This window comes from Heterodontus francisci, chromosome 33 (genome assembly GCF_036365525.1).
Source record: "Heterodontus francisci isolate sHetFra1 chromosome 33, sHetFra1.hap1, whole genome shotgun sequence".
Taxonomy (NCBI): Eukaryota; Metazoa; Chordata; class Chondrichthyes; order Heterodontiformes; family Heterodontidae; genus Heterodontus; species Heterodontus francisci.
Window position 1 is genome coordinate 38,410,353 of NC_090403.1, and position 24,075 is coordinate 38,434,427.

General features: G+C 39.7%; 1 protein-coding gene across 11 annotated transcripts in view; it reads left to right on the plus strand.

Annotated features, from left to right (window-relative positions):
- Positions 1 to 24,075, plus strand: part of hdac5 (histone deacetylase 5) — a 384,161-nt gene that overhangs the window by 350,349 nt on the left and 9,737 nt on the right. For 9 of the 11 annotated variants that reach the window (XM_068013317.1, XM_068013316.1, XM_068013319.1 and 6 more), the window contains one exon: positions 1,821 to 5,560. In XM_068013317.1, coding sequence (XP_067869418.1) covers positions 1,821 to 1,860 — 40 coding nt within the window. In that variant the 3' untranslated portion in view covers positions 1,861 to 5,560. Of the gene's footprint in view, positions 1 to 1,820; positions 5,561 to 13,064; positions 13,133 to 23,384; positions 23,558 to 24,075 lie in introns of those variants that run through there. The other 2 variants (XR_010969069.1, XR_010969070.1) reach the window with 2 other exon arrangements.

Here is a 24,075-nt window from a genome sequence, read left to right on the forward strand (position 1 = left end):
ATTTTAAGTCAAAAGCCATTGGCAAGTGGCAGCGTCACCAGCAAACCTGGAGATAGATCTGTGGCAAACCATGTTCATCATTCGTTCACTTCATTAACAACATTCTGCATTCTCTTCAAACGGTGTTTTGAGTGCTTCAGCGACCTCTGTCAGTGCAGTTTTGACAATGGAGAAAAGGATTTGTGAGACGTGTTTTTGCCACATGCAGTCCTGTATGGATTTGGATACTGCTTTAGATTTGTGACCAGATTGTCATTTGGAATTGAGCTTTATCTAGAACCTGACTTACTCAAAGATGCACCGATTAATAATTGACAAATTTTACAAGATTTTCACCTTTAACCCCCATACTGTTCACAACAGTGATCTAATTTACAGAAATGTCGATAGTCACTTTGTCATTTTTTTTTCTCTACTCTCCTCACATCGAGACATTAATTTTTCACTGTGCTTTAGTTCATCAGTAGGCAATTACCTACCCATCGTCGCACTCTATTTGATCATGGGATCATTGCAGCCGAGCCTAATCTATCTTCATTCAATGTCTGCTGACATGCATTTTATAAAACTGGCCACAGAACAGCAATCAAGAACAGGAATCACACCTTATTTTTCCATTCCCTGATCCAGAAACACTGCAGCCAATTTGTAGAAACTCTATTGCCACTCCTGCTGAGATCATATAGCAGACTGGGGTCAAACCTGGGACCTTGCTAGTCTGTATGGCTCAGCTACTCACTGAATTACCTTCCTGAGCTATCACAGGAGCCTTCCTTTTTTAAAAAGAATTAAGGCTACTTCGTAGGGGGGAAACCATACATTTAGGTTTCAGTACCTGTCAGAACTTACTTCAGATGGATTGATTTCTGTACAGTTTAATATCTGCTGGCATTGCTCAGCATTGATTTCATTGTATGAATAGAATACTTGATGGTTCCAGATGGCATACCATGTTCAAATAACTAGTAGTCCTGACCTCATAACACATGGGCAGTGAAGCTTAAGTTTGTTTAATCTAGGTGAGGCCATTGGATTATTTTCCACAGTAGCCCTAAATTAGCCTTTATTAGTATAAGAACTCATTTGAATGTATTCAGTCCCTGGCCATGATATATCTGTATAATCTTCATTTTCAATTTTTTAAATTAATTCTTGGTTAAAATACAATTTACACCTCATAAATCAAAATTACTTAATTGAAATCTGGTCATTCTGTTTTTAGCATTACATTCCCAATTTGTTTATTTTTGGATAACTGAACAATTCTAGTGCAAAAAAAGTTTTGAATATCAGGAATAGATTTTCTTCTAATAAATTTACCTATTTTCACCTAAAATGGAACAATTTTTCTGGCCATATAATTCCCGAAATCTCTATTTCTGACTGTCATCAAATTTTGTTGTATCAAACTTTTTAACTCCCCATAGAGTAAATGTCTGATTTGTGGTCTTCCTTCTTTTGTTAGTCATAGAACAATATTTATATATGTAGCCTAAATAAATTTAAACCCTACATTTTAGCTAACAGAAAAGAGTAAGTGAATATGCATGTGTTGAGTTTATTTTTAGTTTTGAATTTTTTCCTGATTTTCACCCAGAAAATACTCAATTCCTCCACTAGTCAGCTGAATTGCTTAAAATAAACATGCAAAATTTCCAGGGATATTTTTTTTAAATAAACTGAAATTAAAGAACTCTCAAAATCGATAAAGAAAACTTAGTATTTAAAGTGGTCTGAAACTTTATAGTTTTCTATTTCTGATCTCTTGTACTGTAAGATCTATGAAGACTTTTTGTACATGTTCCTTTTCTTTTTCTTAGGCAAGGGGATGAGCCAATGGAAGAAGAGCCGGCAATGTAAAGTGCCAGTGGTCATATAACTGTCACCTGTGTGAATCTTTCTTGTAACCTCCTTTAAAGTCTATCAGACATACAGTGTCCATTGTCTGCCTCTGACAGTGTTATTGTATTGAACTTGAACTGTTGTGAAAAACATCTAGTCTTCAAGCTAGATTCACTAGCCAATCTGTCTGTATTTGAAGACCTGAAATTGGAAGAGTTTAAAGCTTTGTATTTCTTCAAAGTTCATCTGTTCTCCCTTAAGAGAGAATACTGTTCTAAAGGTTACAAAACACTTAAGGCTTTGATTTCAGATCCCTAGCCTAAGTGCAGTGGTAAAATGTTAGCGTTTGAAATGCTTATGAGAGTTGATAAGTCTGCTTCCTAGAGGATATTGAAAAGCAGGAAAGAAAAAGGGATGGAGAGGAAGCAGCAGAATAATTTTATCAGGAGAATTGAAAGGAAATTTGTGCCTTTAAAAAAAATAGTGGTTGAAACTCACAACTTCATTTTTAAATGCCTTAATTTACATCAGTGAAATACTGCTGTTGGTTTTTGGAACATAGTCAACAATGACATGATCACCCAATTGAAAAATCTTCAGCTACTTTTAATCACAATGATGAACAATACCCCTCTCTGTATAAATATTTGGTTTGATTTATTTATTTCTTTTTTGTAATATTTCTTAAACTTTATTTGTGTATTTGCTGATGACCAATTGTTATCTTGATGAGTTTTGTTTTTGTTTTGTTGTGTAAATAGTCTTGTAATATTGTTGTGTACATCCTTTGAGGTTTTCTGGTTGCTGTTTGAAGAAGCCTAATTTTGGTTCCTTTGTTACCTTAAAAGCTTTAAATTTAAAAAGAGAGGTTAACTCAATATAATTTTCATACAATTTTATTGTTTATATATTCTGAAAATTGTTATTTTTGTCTTTTTTTTTAACTGTTTAAGGGGATTGCGGTTACTGCTGGGTAAGGTGGTCTGCTGTTTGCTTTTTGTATTGAGGTTCACCTGGCAAGGAGAACCAGACTGAGTTTTTTGGACTGCAGGTCTAACTTTGGAATATTTTCAGCTGAATTTCTAAGAGATTCTTTTAACCATTTTCACAAAGAGTAGTGTTTAATTTGAGCACCTAACTCATAATTGGTAGAATTCAGTCCATATAATTTCAATCAAGAAGGCCATTAGTGATTATGTATGTTTTATCTTGATGCTTTTCTAAAACTAGAAAGCAAACTAAGTCAGCAGGCTTTTAACAGTGCGGGTACAATGGTTGTTAAATTGTGGCATTAAATATAACGCCCAGATGGAAGCAAATTGATAACCCTGATAATTTTTGTGTGACTGATGTGTTATGCAGTATGAATTGTACAGATTCATGTTTTTTAAAGGCTTACAGAGAACAGCTCAGTAAGCAAGTGATTGCAATAGTTGGACAGAGAATTGGGGGGGATTTCACTGTTTCATTACACAGTAAATTTTAAAGAATGTTGATTGTGTTTAAAAGGTCAAAAGTTTTTACTGTCTTGGCAGATAATCCAAAACCTGGTAAAATAGTTGATTAAGAAACCAAGTTGCAGGCCCTGATTATAAAATGAAGGAGATTCACAAATTAGTTTGCAAAAACTTAAATATTTAATAATGTAGAGGTTATAGAGAGATAGATTTCATAGATTCACCAGTAGAAAAAAAGTTGTGTTGCTAGATGAGAAATAGGTGAGAAACACCATGACTGAATGAATGTTTGTGGACTTCGTCCTGCTGTTAAACCAATATTCACATAAATAGAAAATAACATCAAAGAGACCTTGAATGACAGACTGGACCTGTGTTGTACACGGTAGGAGTTGTAAACAGTAGACAGACAGCTATAAGATTGATTCAGTGAATCTGCAAATGTTTGAAGTGAAAGGCTGGGCCTCTCAATACAGGTTAACTAAAGATTTGCTGCCGTACTTGGGTTGGCTGAAGAAGGTAATGCAAGTGCAGTACATGCATTTCACAACAGTAAATGAAGCTTTACTTGCCATCTGCAACATTGGCGTGAATTTTGTAAAATGGTGTTTTTTTTTTCACGCAAGCAGCTTGGTATCGATGTATTTTAGTAAACAAAATATATTTTACATTTCTGGCTTAAAGACATACAATATAAATATTGTATATATAGAATATATTGTTTAAATTCATAGATTTGCTGCTGTTTGGGTGGATAAATACTATAACTTTTTCAATAATGACTTTGGGTGGATATAGTAATGTTAAAGTCTGAGCTGGAATGCAATTGAAGATTCCAGTTTTAACAGTTGTGCGTACATTCCTCTGTTTTAGTTTTAGTTGAATCCTGTTTTCATTCCTTTATTTATGAAGTGATGGAAAGTTTTAACAAGAAGTTGCTTTGATTTTGGGGTCCACTGGATGGGCTTTTCTGACCATGAGAATGCTGCAGCATTAACATATTAGCTTTCAAGATGAAAGGAGCGATTTCATTAGCTAAAGTTAGTGTGATTTGAAATGAAATGGTGATTTCATGGTGACCTTATAAATGTGCAAGATTGGGGTGAAGATGGGAGGTTGTTTAAATTATTTGTTCAAATCTTAATGTTTGTACAAAAAATTGTGATGTTACATTGTTTTAAATGCAGTTTAAAGATGAATATAGCATGACTGCTCAGCTGTAAGATGGAGAAAGTAATGTGTTTTAAACAGTGAAACTGGATTTCCTGTACAAATATTGATTTTCCAATGTGTGCCTAGTGTCTGGAAAATGTTTCTTCCAGGGCCAATCCTGTAGATTTTAGTGATAGATGGACTTGCTTCATAATATTTTTGGTTCCATCAAACACCTTCAACAGAAGAATCAAATTCCAAATTTAAAAAATGGGAAACTGAAAGGCCATTCTAATTAATTACCTTATTCATATAAGCATTCTAATTGGGAGACTTACAGTTATTATTTCCCTTTAGGATTCTCTACAGGTGCAAAAGTTGCTTCGCAAAAACTCCTTATGCTAGATTATCCATGAGGGTATAGTTTGATCAAATTTACAATTATAATCGACATCTCTGTTGGAGGAACCAAGAAGCAAGTTTTGATGACAGCTTGTATTACACTGTATTACAGCAGAGAGCAGATATGGCTTGTGTTATTAAATAGTACTGTGTTGCTGTAACCTTTTCACAATACAGTCTTGGTAACCATAATTGACTATGGAACATTTTTTTCCTGTTGATTTTATTCTGCCTTGATATATACTTGTCCCCATGAGGTAAAAAGCCTTTATCTAGAATCTACTGGAGGATGGGTGTATTGATGTGGTGAAACAGTCTGTCTATAATCATTTCCTTGCTGTGTTGGCAACAATCTATTTGAATTTATTTTCAAATGTATAACTACAAAAATTGTTAAATTTGCATTTAAACCACATTTTTATTGTTTTTGTATCCATTGACACCACCCAGTGTCACTAATAGAATTGTCAATAAGTTAAATGTCTGTATTTAGGTGAAGTGCTAAGTGTGTGTATAGTGATTTATTAACAGTATTGTGTCGTAGCAGTTGTTTATAATTTTTGTCACATTCAAACTAATGTAAATCTAAGATTTCCTTCTCCCTCTTTCACTCCATCTTCCCTTTCTGTATTGTTTGGAGTCCAGTATTTTGTATCATGTTATAACATTTGTGTTTGTGTAAATAAATTAATTTGTTTCTGGCAAAATGTGTTGGTATCTCCAATCATCTAATGTATTTATTTTTAGAATGTAAAATATTCAGGAAAGTTTAACATGCTGACAAACGAAATCATGGAACAATGGTGGAGAAAAATCTCCTGTTTGCTAAACAAAAAGGCTTCCACAATGGTAGTGGCTCTGGAATACTCCGAAGTAATTTGTGGTGTTGTCAAACTGTTATAAACATGTTGATAAACTCTTCAGCCCACAGACAAGATGGTCAAACTCTTAATCCCCAGACTGCAGTGGGCAGCAATAAGGCTACTTCAGCACCCCTGGACTAAACAGGGGAAAGAATTGTCCATGGTTCCCACTTCCAGTTGCAGCCCAGTGACCCTATTGGAAAGGTATATGTAGATGTTGGAAAGAGAGGGTCCCACTGTGATGAACTGCACTCCCAAATATGAACAATCACCAGTTCACAGCAGTACCAAACTGGCAGTATCAGTGGCACCATACTGCAGCAGAAATCAGGGCCTTAATAATTGGCGGGAGAAAAAGCTGAAAATTGTGACTACCTCTTCTTACTTGGTTGCTCAATTTGTAAGCTTATTGATAGATTAATATTAGGTAAATAATATTTATGGAGCTGTCATTGAATAAGTCATTATGGCAGTTTAATACTTTGGCTGAGGTATATATGGCTTCTTTTGTGAATTGGATGCTACTGTTGGAGTCTATATTGTAAACTATCTCCTACCCGTGAGAAGTTTAAACCCAGCAACCAGTTGGAACAAAAACAAGAAATGCTGGAATCACTCAGCAGGTCTGGCAGCATCTGTGGAAAGAGAAGCAGAGTTAACGTTTCGGGTCAGTGACCCTTCTTCGGAACTGTTTCCAGTTGGAAACCTGACATTTGGGATGGGGGAGGCTTAGCGAGCAGCTGACCTGTAAACCTGGAGGCTGTCATCCTATTTCATTCCAGGATACCAATCCGAAGAACAAATTGATTCCTCAAACCAGTTGCCTCTTAAACTGCACTTATATAAATATTTCTGTTCGCCAGGTAAATTGATCTTGACTGTAAAATTTGCAAGAAGGGTTTTACTTTGAAAGTATTTTCCCTGTGGTACTAATATCCTTATAACAGTCGATAGACATAGCAATAAATTACTTGCGCAGCAAGTATGCTGTTAATTAAGATCTGCAAATGAACTTTCCCATCAATAAATTTTCTAACACAGCTTCCCAGAATATACAGTGAGCTCAATACAATTTCGTATCCCTGCCAAGCTATGTTGCTGTCCAGAGGAATAAACAACGAGAGGCACTGAGACGTTAAGAAAGTCATGTCAACTTAGACCTAACTTGGTATGGTTTTTTTTTTATACTTCTATTGTGCACAAGATCTTATTTACTAAATATATAAATGATCTGGTCTTGGGAATCGAGGTAATGTACACAATTATTGATGACACCAATTTGGGTATATGACAAATTCTGCCAAAGGCTATGAAAGATTATAGGAGGACAATGAATGTTCCATTAGGATGGACAGATTAGTGCCAAATGCAGTTAGTAAAATATGTAGTAATGCATTTTGGAACAAAGAACAGGAAGAAAGGAAGCTTTCAGTGGCGAGCTTTTAAATGAAGTAGAGGCATTATTCAAGGAAGAATAGGGAATATGGCTGTCTTATTAAATGTCCTCCCTCAGCATACACCAAAATCAGTTTATCTGGTCATTCATTTACTGTTGTGGGAGCTGTATGCCAATCGGCTGCCATATTTACACACACGATGGTGATTGCAATTCCAAAATAACTCATACATTGCAAGGCATTTCAGGACATCCTGAGGACATGAAAGGTGTGGTAAAAATGCAAGTTCCTCTAACTGTGCATGCTAAAAGGTTACTTTAACAACTTTTTCTGACTGTAGACCTTCCTTGAAGAGAGCTTAAAGTCTGCACAGACTAGAAATGATAAAAGTGCATAGCAACCCTGTATAAATGATATGACAATTCAGCCTGTCCTGGGTAGAATCAAAATGGAGGATCCAATACCAGCACTGCTGGCAGTAATCTTAACCACTGACAGCATACTGCTTCCAAATATTCATTTATAAAAAAAAATGTATTAACGATGGGTGTAACAACAGTGCAGCTGGAGACGATTATAACAAGGACAGATGCCTCACAAAATTGACGCTTGTTACTGGAAACACAAAGTCTCAGAAAAACATACTGGGGTACTAATAGGCCTAGTGTATGCTCCAGAAACTTTGGTTTGCAAAATGATAGTTAACTTCTTTATACTTGAGCAATTACACTCTGGGAGAGCATTTCGCATGTGTGACGTTTCTCTGCTGGTATTCTGTCCAGATTCTTTAGATTGATACAAAATGTTAAGCAGCTGCAGCAACCTTTGTGTTCTTGGAATAAACATGAAATAAATAAGAACAAACAACCCTTGTGCTGCTCTAGTCATGATATTGTAAATGATTAACAGTACAGACGGATCTTTTGATGTTGAAGAGAAAGAAAAAACTTACGTTTATATTGCACCTTTCATGACCTCAGGACGTCCCAAAGGACTTTACAGTCAATGAACTATGTTTGAAGTGTAGTCACTGTTGTAATGTAGGAAATGTGGCAGTCAATTTGCGCACAACCAGCTTTCAGAAAGGGTACTCACATGGGGTAGACTGAGGCCAACGAAATGGTCTCTCTTTAGCAATAACACCCATCATTCTTTAAAATAAATGCACTCCAGGATAATTTCAATGCACTTTTTAAATAATTTTCTTTCCTGTCTCATGTTTTATTGGGGTGGATTTTACCAGTCCTCTAGGGACATGCGGTGGGGGGTGGGGGTGTGAAATGGTGAGGGAAGGTGGGGTGGGAGCGCCAGTCGTATTCCCAACGCCATGGAATTTTACCAGGGACAGAGAAGGAAGAGGACTGCCTTCCTGCCAGAGGCCAATTGTGGCTTTAAAGTGGCCAATTAAGAGTCATTTCAGGGCCTCTTCTCGCTGCATCCGGTATTTTACCACTGGCAGGGCCGGGGGGACCCTCTGCCAAGTTCGTCAATGCTGACAGCATCCCTGCGAGCTCAGGGCCCCCCCTTATCAGGCAGCCTGTGGCCCACGGAGGGTCCCCCCCCCCCCCCCCCCCCACCACCACGGAAGCAAGGGCCACCCCCCACTGAAACCCCCATCCATCCCTGCCCTCACAACCAACCCCCACCTCCCTCATCGGGACCTGCCTGCCTGGCACCGGCGAGCCCCACAAACACTAATTCTGGGGTCACCTCCATGCTGGCTGGTCTGGGCCTGCTGCAGTCCCAGCAGTAGCTACTTCGCCCTCTGGCTGCTGTAGAGTGGAGGCGGGACCTTTGTCCTTAAAGGGGCAGAAGCCCTGAGGGCAGTTAGCTGCCTGATTGCCATTGAATTCTATTGGTGCCTTCAAAAATGGTTGAAGCAACATTGCCCTGGCTTTGCATACGAACATATGAATTAGGAGCAAGAGCAGGCCAGCTCAGCTTTGGGACATCCCTCTCTCCCACCCGGGGACAAAATCCAGCCCATTGGGTTTGCACAGTGTTTTATTATCTTAGATATAATTTGTAATCATTTCTGAAGTGATAGTTCTACCATATAACTTGATCAATTTATTTAATTTACTGCAATTGAGGTACTTTGAGATGTTTGATCAGATGCTTTGTAAATATTTCTTCTTAATCCAGTTGACTAGTATGCATGGTACTGAGTCCACAAACAAGAACGGATTTTCTCGGTTGTTTATTAAGCAAAGCAAACAGAAATGATTTAATAGCTTAGCTGAAGATTGCAGGTTGTACTAAATTAGCTGATTTCTGATGGACAGCAGCATAGACACTAAAATTGGTCCCTGGTTTACTCAACAAAAAAAAACAGATAGGGTTCCAACACCTGATCACCATTTAGAAACCACTGTGGAAAATGCTTGTGTGTGGATATCACTGAGGACATGATTGGGCTCAATTTTGATGCTGTCCATGATAAAAATGGCCTGCTGATATTCATTGTATTCATTTTAAGGACTTGTCCATGAACAATGACATTCAGATCAGGTACTAGAGGGCGCTGATGCACATTGAAAGGACATTATTAAAGAAACAACACCTGCAGAAGAGAAAGGAGTTATCTGATGCCAGCAGTCGTTTTGGTAGGGGTGCCGCAATAGGCCTCAGAGCCCCTTGGACTAGAAAGAGGAAAATCAGCAAAGATTCCTAGTCTGGATTACTATCCAGAAAATCCTGCTAAAAGATGCGTTTGTGTATGTTGCCCGGGATTATGTTTCTTATGTTGCGATCACACAAGTTTGCAAAAAAAAATCTATTCAGTATTAGCATGTATACTTTGTTGAAAAAACAACTAATCATTTCATCACTCAGCATAACATGAGGGAATACTCTTGGGCTGCATGCCAATTAAATAATTCTCTATTGTTTTCATTTAAAATGTATGCAGCTAAAGCTAAGTCAGTGATGGTTTTATACAAGTAATTCTTGGAATCGAACATGCCACATAACTGCAGTTTTCAAGATTCCAAAGGCTTTTCCAATAAAACATACAGGAGGTGAATTTATGCAGAGCAATTATTTATCATGAATGTGTTTCTGTTAATGGTTACAGACAAAAGAGCTGAATTCTAGAGGTGAGGTGAGAGTGACTGCCCTCGACATCAAGGCAGCATTTGACCGAGTATGGCATCGAGGAGCCCGAGTACAATTCAATGGGAATTGGAGGGGGCGGGGGAGGGGAACTCTCCACATGCGGCATTCATACCGAGCACAATGGAAGATGGTTGTGGTTGTTGAAGGCCACTCTGAGCCCCAGGACATCGCTGCAGGAGTTCTTCAGGGCAGTGTCCTAGGCCGAGCTGTTTCATCAATGGTCTCCCCTCCATCATAAGGTCAGGAATGGGGATATTCACTGATAATTGCAGTGTTCATTTCCATTTACAACTCCTCCGATAATTAAGTAGTCCACGCCAGCGTGCAGCAAGGCCCGGACAATGTTCAGCCTTGGGCTGATAAGTGATAAGCAACATTCACACCACACAAGTGCCAGGCAATGACCATCTCCAAAAAGAGAGAATCGAGCCATCTTGCCTTTACATTTGCAGAATCACCCACCATCAACATTCTGGCATCACCATTGACCAGAAACTTAACTGGACCAGCCAAATAAATACTGTGGCTACAAGAGAAGTTCAGAGACTGGGAATTCTTTGGCAAGTATCTCATCTGATTCCCCAAAACTCATCCACCATCTACAAGGCACAAGTCAAGAGTGTGATGGAATTCTCTTCACTTGCCAGGATGAGTGCAGCTTCATCACTCAAAAAGCACCATATTATCCAGGACAAAGTGGCCTGCTTGGTTGATACCCATCCACCACCTTAAACATTCACTCTATCCAGCAAAGGCACACTGGACTATCTACAATATGCACTGCACTAACTCACCAACACCCCCTCGAAAGCACATTCCAAACCTGTGACCTTTAGCACCTAGAACAAGGGCAGCAGGTGCATGGGAACTGCTGGAGTACTGCGTACAGTTCTGGTCACCACATTACAGGAAGGACATAATTGCTTTGGAGAAAGTACAGAGGAGATTTACAAGAATGTTGCCAGGGTTTGAAAATTGCATCTATGAGGAAAGATTGGATAGGCTAGGGTTGTATTTCTTAGAACAGAGGAGGCTGAGGGGTGACTTAATTGAGGTGTACAAAATTATGAGGGGCCGAGATAGAGTAGACAGGAAGGACCTGTTTCCCCTAGCGGAGAGGTCAGTTACCAGGGGGCACGGATTTAAGGTGATTGGTAGACAGATTAGAGGGGACATGAGGAAAAACATTTCACCCAGAGGATGGTGGGTGTCTGGAATTCACTGCCCAGATCGGTGGTGCAGGCAGAAACCTTCAACTCATTTAAAAGGTACCTGGACCTGCACCTGAAGTGCTGTAACCTGCAAGGCTACGGACCAGGTGCTGGAAGGTGGGATTAGAATGGGCGGCTAGTTTTTTTACGGCCAGTGCAGACACGATGGCCTCTTACTGTGCTGTAACTTTTCTATGGCTTTAACACCACCACCTGCAAGTTCCTCACCAAGCCACACTGCATACTGACTTGGAACTATATTGCTGTTCCTTCACTGTCACTGGGTCAAAATCCTGGAACGCACTACGGACATACACCACATGGACTGCAGTGGTTCAAGAAGGCAGCTCACCACCACCTTCTCAAGGGCAACTAGGGATGGGCAAATGGCCTAGCCAGCGACGTCCGCATCCCATGAATGAGTAAAACAATAGGGTCTCTGTGAAATGGGAGATACCTTTAATGTAGCTTTTAATGATCAGCCCAATTCATCAATCCGATAGAAAATATATTATCAATCTGAGTTTCATGATGAATCCTTATAGGTGTCATTAACACGCCGAGTATGTCTTATTATAATCGACAAAATGTAATTATCATGAAGCCCCTGTGGTTGGTTTCAGGATGCTAAGTTTACATGATTGGAAATCTGTCAATATTAGAATCAGTGGAAATTTATTATTTCTGATTTCAGAGCAATTTAAATATATTGAGTTGTGTTTCTTCTTGAAAGAAATATTCATTAAAACAATTTAAACCAAGCCATGCTCCAAATGGGTGATGTTTGACAGGTCTACCATATTTGGTTTGTATCTAAAATATTGGTTTTCCATTGACAAATCAACTTTAAATAATTGTGTTCCCAAATTGGAAAACAAATTCAAATAATGGAGGCAGACATTTTAAATTTCCCAGCATACTCAGCAGGTTAATGAATAAGAGGCTGTTGCTTCAGGCAGCTTAGTGATGTCATTATTGATGAAGTCACAGTCTGTCTCTGATGCCATGCATATTGAATGATGCCAATCTGAAAACAGGACAATTGATGGAGAAATAGAAGCTTTAGAAGAGTCTTATTTTACATTCTGGAAAGCAAGAAACTGTAAGGTAAGATATAGCAATTTGCTGTTCAAATGGCTTTCCTGCAATCATATTTTGAGAATTGCTCTTACTAAATTTGTAGGTGGGTTCAAAGGATTGCTTGTTGGTGGAACTGAGTTCGTGTCTAGCCGTGAAATCCTAATGCCAGGAGTTTTTTTTATTTTTGGACTAAGGTATTTCAGTGTTCTCTTTTACAACTGAAAACAGGAATTTCCTGGTGTAAGGAATTATTTGCATGATTTGCTACTCTTCAATAGGTTACACCACATCGTTTGACCGTAGTGATGGTTATCTCTAAGGTATCATGCCTGAACATGAAACTATTAGGGCTTAAATTAGAAAATTAATTGCATATGTGTAATTGTTAGTGCCAGCAACATTTGAGAAGCAGCAGATGCAAAAAGCTGATCATAGTGCCTTGTTATTCACGTGCTAAAATTCTCTGAATACACGTTAGTTTAATAAACTTAATTTCGATCGAAATAACAAACATAACTTGCATTTGTTTAACATCTTGAATAGAAAAACATCCCAAGGCGCTTCACAGAGACATCATCGGGGGGAAAAAATGGACTCCGTGCCAAAGAAAGGTATGAAGAGGGGTGATCAAAAGGTGGTCAAAGAAGTGAGTTTTAAGGAGAATCTTAAAGGAGGAGAGGGAGATGGAGAAGTAGAGGAGTTTAGGGAAGGAATTACCATGCATGGGGCTTAAGGTACAGCAACCACTCATGGGTCGATGACAGCGGAAATGTCCAATAGGCTAGGGTAGGAGAAACTTGAATTCTAATGAGTCTGTGGGGGTTGGAAGAGAGAATGAGTGGGTGTAGGGCTAAAGGAAATTATAGAAATAGAGGGGTAAGATCATGACGGAATATAATTTGGAGCTGACAGACAGCCAATGTAGGGCAGGGTTTGCTGGGTGATCATGGTTTGGTGTGGACAGGATATGAGCAACAGAGGTTTGGATGAGATGAAGTTTTTTGGGAATGAAGGTTAGGAGATTGGATCGGGGAGCATTGGAATAATCAAGTCTGGCGGTGAAAAAGACATGGATGAGGGATTGAGCAGGAGATGGGTAGAGGCTGGCAATGTCATGAGTGGAAGTGGGTGAAGAGGATAAACAGGCTGAAGCTCACTTTGTGTTCAAGTGAGACGCTGAAGTTCCAGATAGTCTGGTTCAACCTAAGACAATAGAGGAAACAATGGAATGAGTGGAAAGGGTGCAGAGTAGTGGTGGCTGAAAATGATGGCTTTAGTCTGCCCAATGTTTAACTGGAGGAAATTGCAGTTCATCCAAGATTGGATATCGAACAAGTAATCTATCAAAACAGAGGCATTTGAGGGGTTGAGCAGTAAACCTTGGTGTTGTCAACATTAATGTCAAAGCTGACACCATGTGTTTGGATGATATCACCAATGGGCAACATATAGATGAGTAAGAGTAGAGGGCCCAGGATAGATCCTTGGGGGTCTTTGAAGGTAATGTTTCTGGGGTGACAAAATAAGTCATTGCTGATCTTCTGTGGCTATGATCGCTAGGTAAGAGCTGAACCAAGGGAGGACCATTCCAGTGAGTGGGACAGTGGAGAAGAGGAGTTGAAGATGGATGGTGTGACCAACCATGCCTAAGTTTCCAGAGATATTGAGGAGGGTTAATGCACCATGGTTGCAATCACAGAGGATGTCATTTGTGACTTTGCTAAGGGCCATTTGGCAGGGGTGGAAACCTGATTTGGAGAAATTCAAACAGGAAATTGTAAGCTACCAAATAATAAAAATTGCTGTTCTAAAATTACCTTGACACAGTACACTCCATTTTTAAAGTAAATTTCCTGCAGTTTCATCCCCTCAATTGCATTCACTGTAATGTAGTTTTGCTATGACTGTCTTTCTATTGAGTTCTTGAAAATCTAATTTTCATAATGCAGTAGAGCTTTCTCACAGTTATTTCTGATTTATTAGATAGAATCTTGTGCAAAACTTTATCTCTTATTTATTTCCAATAATAATGAATGATGGAGTTAAAATTGCTGGAAAATATTCTTTCTGTCTCAAAATATCATTAATTCTATTGGTAAATGCTTCATTATGTTAAAGTATCTGATTTATCATTTTTTCTTTTGGGTAGGAGTTTATAATGCATATTACAGAAATATATGAAGACATTAACACTATGTTAACAGACAAATTATTTGAAGAATATAAGCAAAGTTTTATAAACCTAACCAGAGCTTTAAAAAAAGATATCTTCTCCAATACCTATACTAATACCAAAAGCTCTTAACTTTACAATACAGTAAAACAAGAGGCATTCAAATAAAATGTTATGGTTGTTAGTCATTCATAGCTTTTAGATCAGGAAAACAACTTTGACCTAATAGTTGATTCTAATCAACTTAATTTAAGCTCGGACTCCCTCAGTGGACATACGCAACAACAAAATAACCAGATTCATCTTAAACCTTGCCATTTTTGACAAAGACATTCTTTGAAGAAAGAACTTTCATTTATTTAGCACCTATCATAACTTCAGGACATCTGAATATGATTTAAAGCCAATAAAGTATTTTTGAAGTGTAGTCACTGTTGTAGGGAAGTGCGGCAACCAATTTGTACACATCAAGATCCCACAACAACAATGAGATAATGACCAGGTAATCGGTATTTGGTGATATTGGTTGAGGGATAAATCTTGGCCAGGACACTGGGGAGAACTCCCCTGATCATCTTCGAATAGTACCCACAGGATGTTTTGCATTATGCAAGACGGTGGACGAGGCCTCTGTTGAACACCACATTCGAATGGTGGCGCCTCTGACAGTGCAGCATTCCCTCACTCTTACACTGAAATGTCAGACTAGATTATGTGCTCAGGTCTCTGGAGTGTGACTTGAACCCACAATTTTCTGATTCAGAGGCAAGAGTGTTACCTCTGAACTAAGGCTGACACCTTTTGAATAAGAGGGTCTCATAGCAGATTTTCATCACAATACCAAATTTAGGGTTTATAATTTTCCCTATACGTTTAATAGTTGTGACTATTGTTACTACTAGGTGAGCAAGGTGTCTAGGGGTCCCTCTCAGCCTTCACCTGGTCTTGCCGTAACGGTTTAATTTTAAACACACACATCAGGCAAAAAAACCAACACAAACAGGCATTCTTAGGTTTAAAGAAGAAAAGTTGAAATTTATTAAATTTAAACTTAAACTCTAATTCGGTTAACACCTACAGATATACGGCGCCCCCATGCTAGCATGCATATGCGATACACGCATGCAAATAGAGAAAGAAAAGAGCAGAAGATAAAATAAAGTGGAAAAGTTAGAGGCAATATCAGAAAAGATTTTGTTACGGTTCTTCAAGCTCACTGTAGAGTCCTTGATTGTAGGTAGATCTTGCTTTTCGTTGGGGCCCAGTATTCTTCTTAAACCTTGTTCGCTGTAGGAGACTTTTCTCTCTTGGGGTTCATGTGTCTTCAGTGGATTCAGAGCCTTGTGAGAAAGAGTTGGGAGCAGACAGGAGAAATCTTCTCAGTCCAGGAGCAAACAGACACTCTCAGTTCAAACTGTTTGTACAATTCAGAAAACCCCAGGTTGCCAAGCAGGTTAGTCATGTGACTAACTGGTCTGACTACGTCTTGGATTGTATCACCTTAACAGTCTCTGGAATGCTGCTCTTACACACAATACCTGGTGAAGAAGGTCCATCATGGGTTGAATATGTCAGGGAATGGTCCTTTGTCCTTCCAATCACCGTCTGTTATTATGCAAATGTCATTTCCAGCCACAGCTGATCTGTTTAACAAGTCCTTTCTTCATTCCAGTAACAGGTTAAAATCAATGTTCATGACAAAATTAATGTGCCCCATTCTTGGCAGGTGGGGGCTTAGCATGACACTATGAAGAGTGCATCATGACTTTACACTCGAGTGAATTTTAAAATTTTCTAGTAGAGGAAAATACACCCCTAAGGGTTATGGAGATTGAGGGTCAGTTTTTCTGTTACAGTCACAGGGCATGATGTGAGATTATGTTGTAAATGTATATGCTTACTAATGCCAACAGTATGGAAAGTGAAGCAAGGATCATATTAATCCTACAATAATTACTGAAAGTCACCAAGTAAATTATAAACTCCAGATCAAGTTGCTCTCCACTAGGGTTCCTTAAGTGCTGTAAATCTGTTGTTTACCTTAGTTCCAGGAACAGGAATCTTACACTAGAACAGTAGCATGGTGCTTATGATACTGGAGTAGTAATGCAGAGGCCTGGAATAATGATCCTGCAACATGAGTTCAGATCCCAATACAGCATCTGGGGAATGTCAATTCTGTTATTTAAATAAATCTGGAATTAAAATCAATAATGGTGACCATGTAAGTACTGGATTGCCGTAAAAACTCATCTGGTTCATTGGTGTCCTTTAGGGAAGGAAATCTGTTGTACTTACCTGGCCTGGCCTATATCTGACTCCATATCCAAAGCCTGTGGTTGACTTTTCACTGCCCTCTGAAATGGCCAAGCAACCAACTTAGTTGCACGAAACCTCTATAATAATAATAAAACTATTTGGATTACCTGGCATTGACCTAGCACTGATTCAAAGACACACCCAGCCCAGTCCACATTGACTTCGGACACCAGTAAGTCTCATATCATCAGGTCAAACATGGGCAAGGAAACTTGCTGCTGATTACCTCCTACTGCCCTCCCTCAGCTGATGACTCAGTACTCCTCCATGTTGAACACCACTTAGAAGAAGCATTGAGGGCAGTAATGGCACAGAATGTACTCTCAGTGGGGGATTCCAGTATCCATCACCAAGAATGGATCAGTGTCACCACTACTGACTGAGCTGGTTGAGTCCTGAAGGACTGTTAGACTGGGCCTCTGGCAGGTGGTGAGAGAACTAACAAGAGGGAAAAACCTACTTGATCTTGTTTTCACCAATCCACCTGTTGCAGATGCATCTGTCCATGACAGTAGTGATAGGATCAACCACTGCACAAGTCCTTGTGGAGATGAAGTCCCATCTTCACATTGAGGACACCCTCCATCGTGTTGTGTGGCACTATTACTGTGCTAAATGGATAGATCCAGAGCAGAACTAGCAGCTCAAAACTAGGCATTCATAAGGCTCTATGGGCTATTAGCAGCAGTAGCATCGTATTCTACCACAATCTGTAACCTCATGGCCTGGCATATCCCTTACTCTACCATTGAACCAGAGTTGGTCCCTGGCTGGATGACAATCAGGAGTGTTGAAGATCATGTCAGGAGAAATACAAGGCATACCAAAGAACCGAGTGAAGCTACAACACAGGATTACATGCATGCTAAACAGTTGAAGCATTGTGCTACAGACAGAGCTAAATGATCCCACACCAACAGATCAGAATAAAGTTCTGCGGTCCTGCCACATCCAGCCATGAATGGTGATGGACAATTAAACAACTAATGAGCGGTGGAGGCTCCATGAACATTTCGATCCTCAATGATGGTGGAGCCTAGGATGAGTGTGAAAGACAAGGCTGTGTGGTGTTTGCAACCATCTTCAGCCAGACATGTCGAGTGAGTGATCCATCTCAACCTACTCCTGAGGTACCCCCCCACCGCCCCACATCTCACAAGTTAGTCTTCAGCCAATTCAATTAACTCCACATGACATCAAGAAACAACTGGGCATACTGGATGCAGCAAAGGCTATTGGCCAAGCAACATCTTGACTACAGTGCTGAAGACTTGTACACCAGAACTAGCTGCACCTCCAGCTAAGCTATTCCAGCTACAACACTGGCAGCTACCCAACAATATGGAAAATTGCCTATGTATTTTCTGTCCACAAAACCAGAACAAATCCAATCTGGCCAATGACCACTGCATCAGTCTCAATCATCAGTTAAGTGATGGAAAGGGTTGATGACAATGCTATCAAATGATATTTACTCACCAATAATCTGCTCACTGATGCTCAGTTTGGGTTCCACCTAGACCACTTGGTTCCAGACCTCATTACAGCTCTGATCCAAACATGTACAAAAGCTGAATTCCAGAGATGAGGTGAGAGTGACTGCCCTTGACATCAAGACAGTATTTGACTGGATGTGGCATCAAGGAGCCTGAGCAAAATTTATATCAATGGGAATTGGGCGGAAACTCTCCACTGCATGGAGTCATACCGAGCACAAAGAAAGCTGAAGGCCAATCATCTCAGCCCCAGGGCATCGCTGTAAGAGTTCCTCAGGATAGTGTCCTAGGCCCAGTCATCTTCAGCTGCTTCATCAATGACCTCCCTTCATCATAAGGTCAGAAGTGGGGACGTTCGATGAAGATTGCAGTGTTCAGTACCATTCATGACTCCTCAGACACTGCAGCAGTTGCATGCAGCAAGACCTGGACGACACTCAGGCTTGGGCTGAAAAATGGCAAGTAACGTTAATGCCACGCTAATGCCAGACAATGACCAACTCCAACAAGAGAGAATCTAACCATCTTCCCTTGATGTTCAATGACATTGCCATAGCTGATTCCCCCACCATCAACATCCTGGGGGGGGGGGGGGGTCACCATTGACCTGAAATTATCTGTACTAGCCACATAAATACTGTGACTTCAAGAGCAGGTCAGAAGCTGGGTATTCTGCAGTGAGTGATTCACCTCCTGACTCCTCAGAGCAGTTCTACAACCTATAAGGCACAAGTCAGAAATGTGATGGAATAATCTCCACTTGCTTGGATGAGTGCAGCTCCAACAACACTTGAGAAGCTCAACACCATCCAGGCAGCCCGCTTGATTGACATCCCATCCAGCGCCTTAAATATTAACTCCCTCCACCAGCGCACAGTGGCAGCAGTGTGTACCATCTACGAGATGCAATGTCTACCACCTAGAGGACAAGGCAAGCAGGCACTTGGGAACACCACCACATCGAAGAACTCCTCGAAATTTATCGACGTTCCTTCACTGTCACTGGGTCAAAATTTTGGAACTCCCTTCCTAACAGCACTGTGGGTGTACATACACCACACTGACTGTAGCAATTTAAGGAGGTGGCTCACCACCACCTTCTCCAGGGCATTTAGAGATGGGCAATAAATATTTCCCTTCCCAACAATGCCCACATCCCACAAATGACTTTCCTTTCAAAAATTGCGGTCAAATCTGGTGAATTTAATGGCAATGTATCTAATACTGGCAAACTCCAGTCCCGAGTATATTCGTGTTCACTCCTCATGTTGAATCAGATCAGACACGGGAGCCATGAAAACAGGGGGAATAATTGAGCCATAAACATGACCCAGAAGCACTTTTAAACTACATACCTTCCATCTGATTTATACATGTATCCATTACACCATAATGCTTTCCAAAAGAGGATTCCCACCCTTTGCACTTGGAAGTATTGGGTGTCAAAGTTCAGCTGCTTTAGATCAAATCTTTTAAAGACTATATCACTGCACAAACTTTCAATTATAGATAAAAATTAAAATTCATTTTATGAACTTAGTTGGCCATTTGACTGGCTATTACATTTTAATATACTGTGAAAAGTCTCCAAAACCCCCATTGTTTCATATGATATCTTATTCTATATCATGATAGTCATAACTAAAAACATTTTAAGGTATGATGACTGAAACTTGCTGTAACCCTAACCCTACCCTGTATATTCCTTGGACTGCATGTATGATTATGGGTGGGTCCCTTTCTACACCATTCCTTAAAGCTCCATCTTCCTTCTCTGGCATAGAGTATACAACCAGGAAATAGTCCATGGAAAACAATCCTTGAATCCATTGCTCTCAATAGTCCTTGATCTTTATTAGAAACTATTTCATTATGATCCAAAATGCAAGCAAATGATTTTCTGTCTTTTTATTTACAACACTGATGTGTTACAAGATTAATTCATAGATGCATAATCTCCCTACTTTTGTATTCAATTCCCCTCATGATAAACGATAACATTCTATTAGCTTTCCTAATTACTTGCTGGACCTGCGTACTAACCTTTTGTGATTCATGCACTAGGACTCCCAGATCCCTCTGCATCTCAGAGCTCTGCAATATCTCACCATTTAGATAATATGCTTCTTTTTTATTCTTCCTGCCAAAGTGGACAATTTCCCACTTTCCCACATTATACTTCATTTGCCAGGTCTTTGCCCACTCACCCAACCTATCTATATCCCTTTGTAGCCCCTTTATGTCCTCTTCACAAGCTACTTTCCTACCTATCTTTGTGTCATCAACAAATTTAGCAACCATACCTTCAGTCCCTTCATCAAAGTCATTTATATAACTTGTAAAAAGGTGAGACCCCAGCACAGATCCCTGTGGCACACCACTCGTTACATCTTGCCAAACTGAAAATGACCCATTTATGCCTACTCTCTGTTTTCTCTTAGCTAACCAATCTTCTATCCATGCCAATATGTTACCCCTACACCATGAGCTTTTATTTTCTGCAATAACCTTTGATGTGGTATCTTATCAAATGCCTTCTGGAAATCTATTGGAGCGAAGAAGGATGAGAGGTGACTTGATGGAGGGGTACAAGATGATGAGAGGCATAGATAGAGTGGATAGCCAGAGACTTTTTCCCAGGGTGGAAAGGGCTATCACCAGGGGGCATAATTTTAAGGTGATTGGAGGAAGGTTTCGGGGAGATGTCAGAGGTAGGTTCTTTACACAGAGAGTGGTGGGTGCGTGGAATGCGCTGCCAGCGGTGGTAGTGGAAGCAGATACATTAGGGGCATTTAAGCGACTCTTAGATAGGTACATGGATGATAGTAGAATGAAGGGTAGGTAGTTAGTTTGATCTTAGAGTAGGTTAAAGGTTCGGCACAACATCGTGGGCCGAAGGGCCTGTACTGTGCTGTACTGTTCTATGTTCTATGTTCTATGTTCTATGCACATCGCAGTCTGGAGACTGAAATCTTTTGCCAGCACTCACAACTTTTTCAAGGTTTTATTTTAGTAATGGAGTATCTGTGACATAGTGATCCTAAGCCAGCTGGGGATGCCACTGTGACTGGGAAACCTTTACTGGTCAAAAAATTGGCAAATTACTTTACTCCATAAATTGGAAATCACATTATTGTACTTTCTAGGTACTTTAATTCTGATCCTGTGTGATATAATTTACAGCACAAAATGAGGCCATTGAGCCTATCATACTTGTGCTGGTACTGACTCTTCAACTGAAGCTATCTATTCTACTTCCTCTTACATGCCCTTTTCCCCTCATTTTTTGATAGTCTTATTCTTGAATTGCTTCTCAGATCCCTTTCCAACCTTGAAATTACAGAAAATTCATGATCAGTCCCTGGAAACGATTATTAGGGTAGTGTGGAGCATTATTAGTAATGGACATTATCAAACTATCTTTCTTTAATGATGTCATCCATATATGTAATAATTGAGGATTTCAATAAAAAATCTAGTTTGTGTGATTATAGCTGACTTCTTTTTTCCAATGCTTCTTGGAAGGGGGAATAAAATGTAATTGCTTTGTCACAAATTTGTTGCATCTGCTTTGCCATGTGGTACTTCAGGACCTTGGTCAATAAATCATATACCTGCATGAAAATATCCACACCTGGATTCAGCCCTTCTGAATTATTTTTAAAGTAGAACTGGAAAATAGTAGCATGTTTGTAATAATGATTGTCAAAGTTCCCATTCTAGAAACATGAAAATTGTATACTGAGGCTCGGATTTATCTCCATCAGATAGCATTTCTGAAGACTCAAGCCTTATGCATATATTGTCACGATGAATAGTTAGCTCCACCAGGCAGCTTCAAGAGGATCTGGAGTATCCTTTAGCCAAGAGTATAATTTTCTGAAAATTTTGCCTTCACATTCTGGCACCTGCCATATTTTGTTTCACCACACTGGCAATTTATCTAGAATCTACCAGTCCTCCATGTTCAAATACACGAGTTATGTCAGCATTGCATTGGTCAGGATAACAGCTCATTATGTCTTCTTTCCAATATCTCAGCCTCAACAACAGCAGCTCAAACAATATTATGAATTGGCAAGGTTCCCTTGCTGGGTATCATCCAATGGGCACTGGGATCTAAGCAATTCCTGAGGATGGAGACGTTTGCCGTGATTGCAAAGCAAAATCATCTGATGAATATGAACATTTTGCACTGGCATATTATTAGTTTATTAGTTCCCTAGATGTTGTCATAACTCCTGTTGGTTGATTGATTTATTTAAAGGAATGAAAGCAAAGGATCTTAGCTTGTGGAAGACAAGGGCTATAGCTTAAATATGTAGCTGGACAGGTCAAATATAACTAAGCTCTCTGAATTGTCAAATGTGTAATTGGCAAAATGTTTGGCCCCCAAACACATTTGAAGTACAGCCAAAAAGAAATCTCCACATATTTCTAGTATGTTGTGTTTTACACAACTTTGCTAGCAGTCATGGAACATAATGAAAATTTCATTTCAAGGATTATCTGATGAAGATGCAACAGATCTCCAATAATCTAGGGCAGGAATCTCAGACAATTGATAAGGATTGACAATTGATAACTGCTAATGGATACCCTGAAGATAATCTTGATGTGATCTGTGGTAATCTAGAGGGGAAAAAACAAAATCCAGGTTTTTTTTCCAAGAATAATTACAAATTATATATATTTACAAAAAAAAATCAATCTTCTGCACCCAAAATGAGCCTAGTTGAATAAAGCTCTCTGCCTCTGGCACAGGATTTTGATTTTTTTTTAAAAAGCAAAGAAAAATAAAATGCCTGCAAATGTTCTTACAAATTCATTTTTACATTTAGTTTTTGTAACATGTCTTGTTTTTCTGAAATGCAGCTGTGAGGCAGAATTATATCAACCTGGATCCTCTCAAGATAATAAGAAATCAAATTGTGAGACAATGCTGCTCACCCAATTTTGAATGAGTACAACCTGTTTAATGGGAGAGCTTGGGGAGCCACATTCAGTCCTGCCACAGTACCCTGGAGGACCTTCAGTCACATAGACAGGTCTGTGATGTTCCTTCTGTATTATTGCTGATGCTCATCCCCTGCTGTTTAAGGCAGAATACTTCACTTTCCTGTCACCCAAATAAAATCTCATTTTGGACCGCCTGAGGGACCAACAGTTGCTGATCATTAATTCTGCTACCACTTCCGCAAAGTTTTTTGTGCAGAGTCATTAGGTCTAATGGGATCACCACCGCATGCTTTCAAAGGCAGAAATTCAGGGAGCTAGGGTGGAAGCTTAGAGCGAGAACAACCAGAGTTGTTATCTCTGGGTTGTTGCCCGTGCCATGTGCTAGCGAAGAGAGGAATAGGGAGAGAGAGGAGTTGAACACGTGGCTGCAGGGATGGTGTAGGGGGGAGGGTTTTGGTTTCCTGGATAATTGGGGCTCTTTCTGGGGTAGGTGGGACCTCTACAATCAGGATGGTCTTCACCTGAACCAGAGGGGTACCAATATCCTGGGGGGGAGATTTGTTAGTGCTCTTCGGGGGGGTTTAAACTAAATCAGCAGGGGAATGGG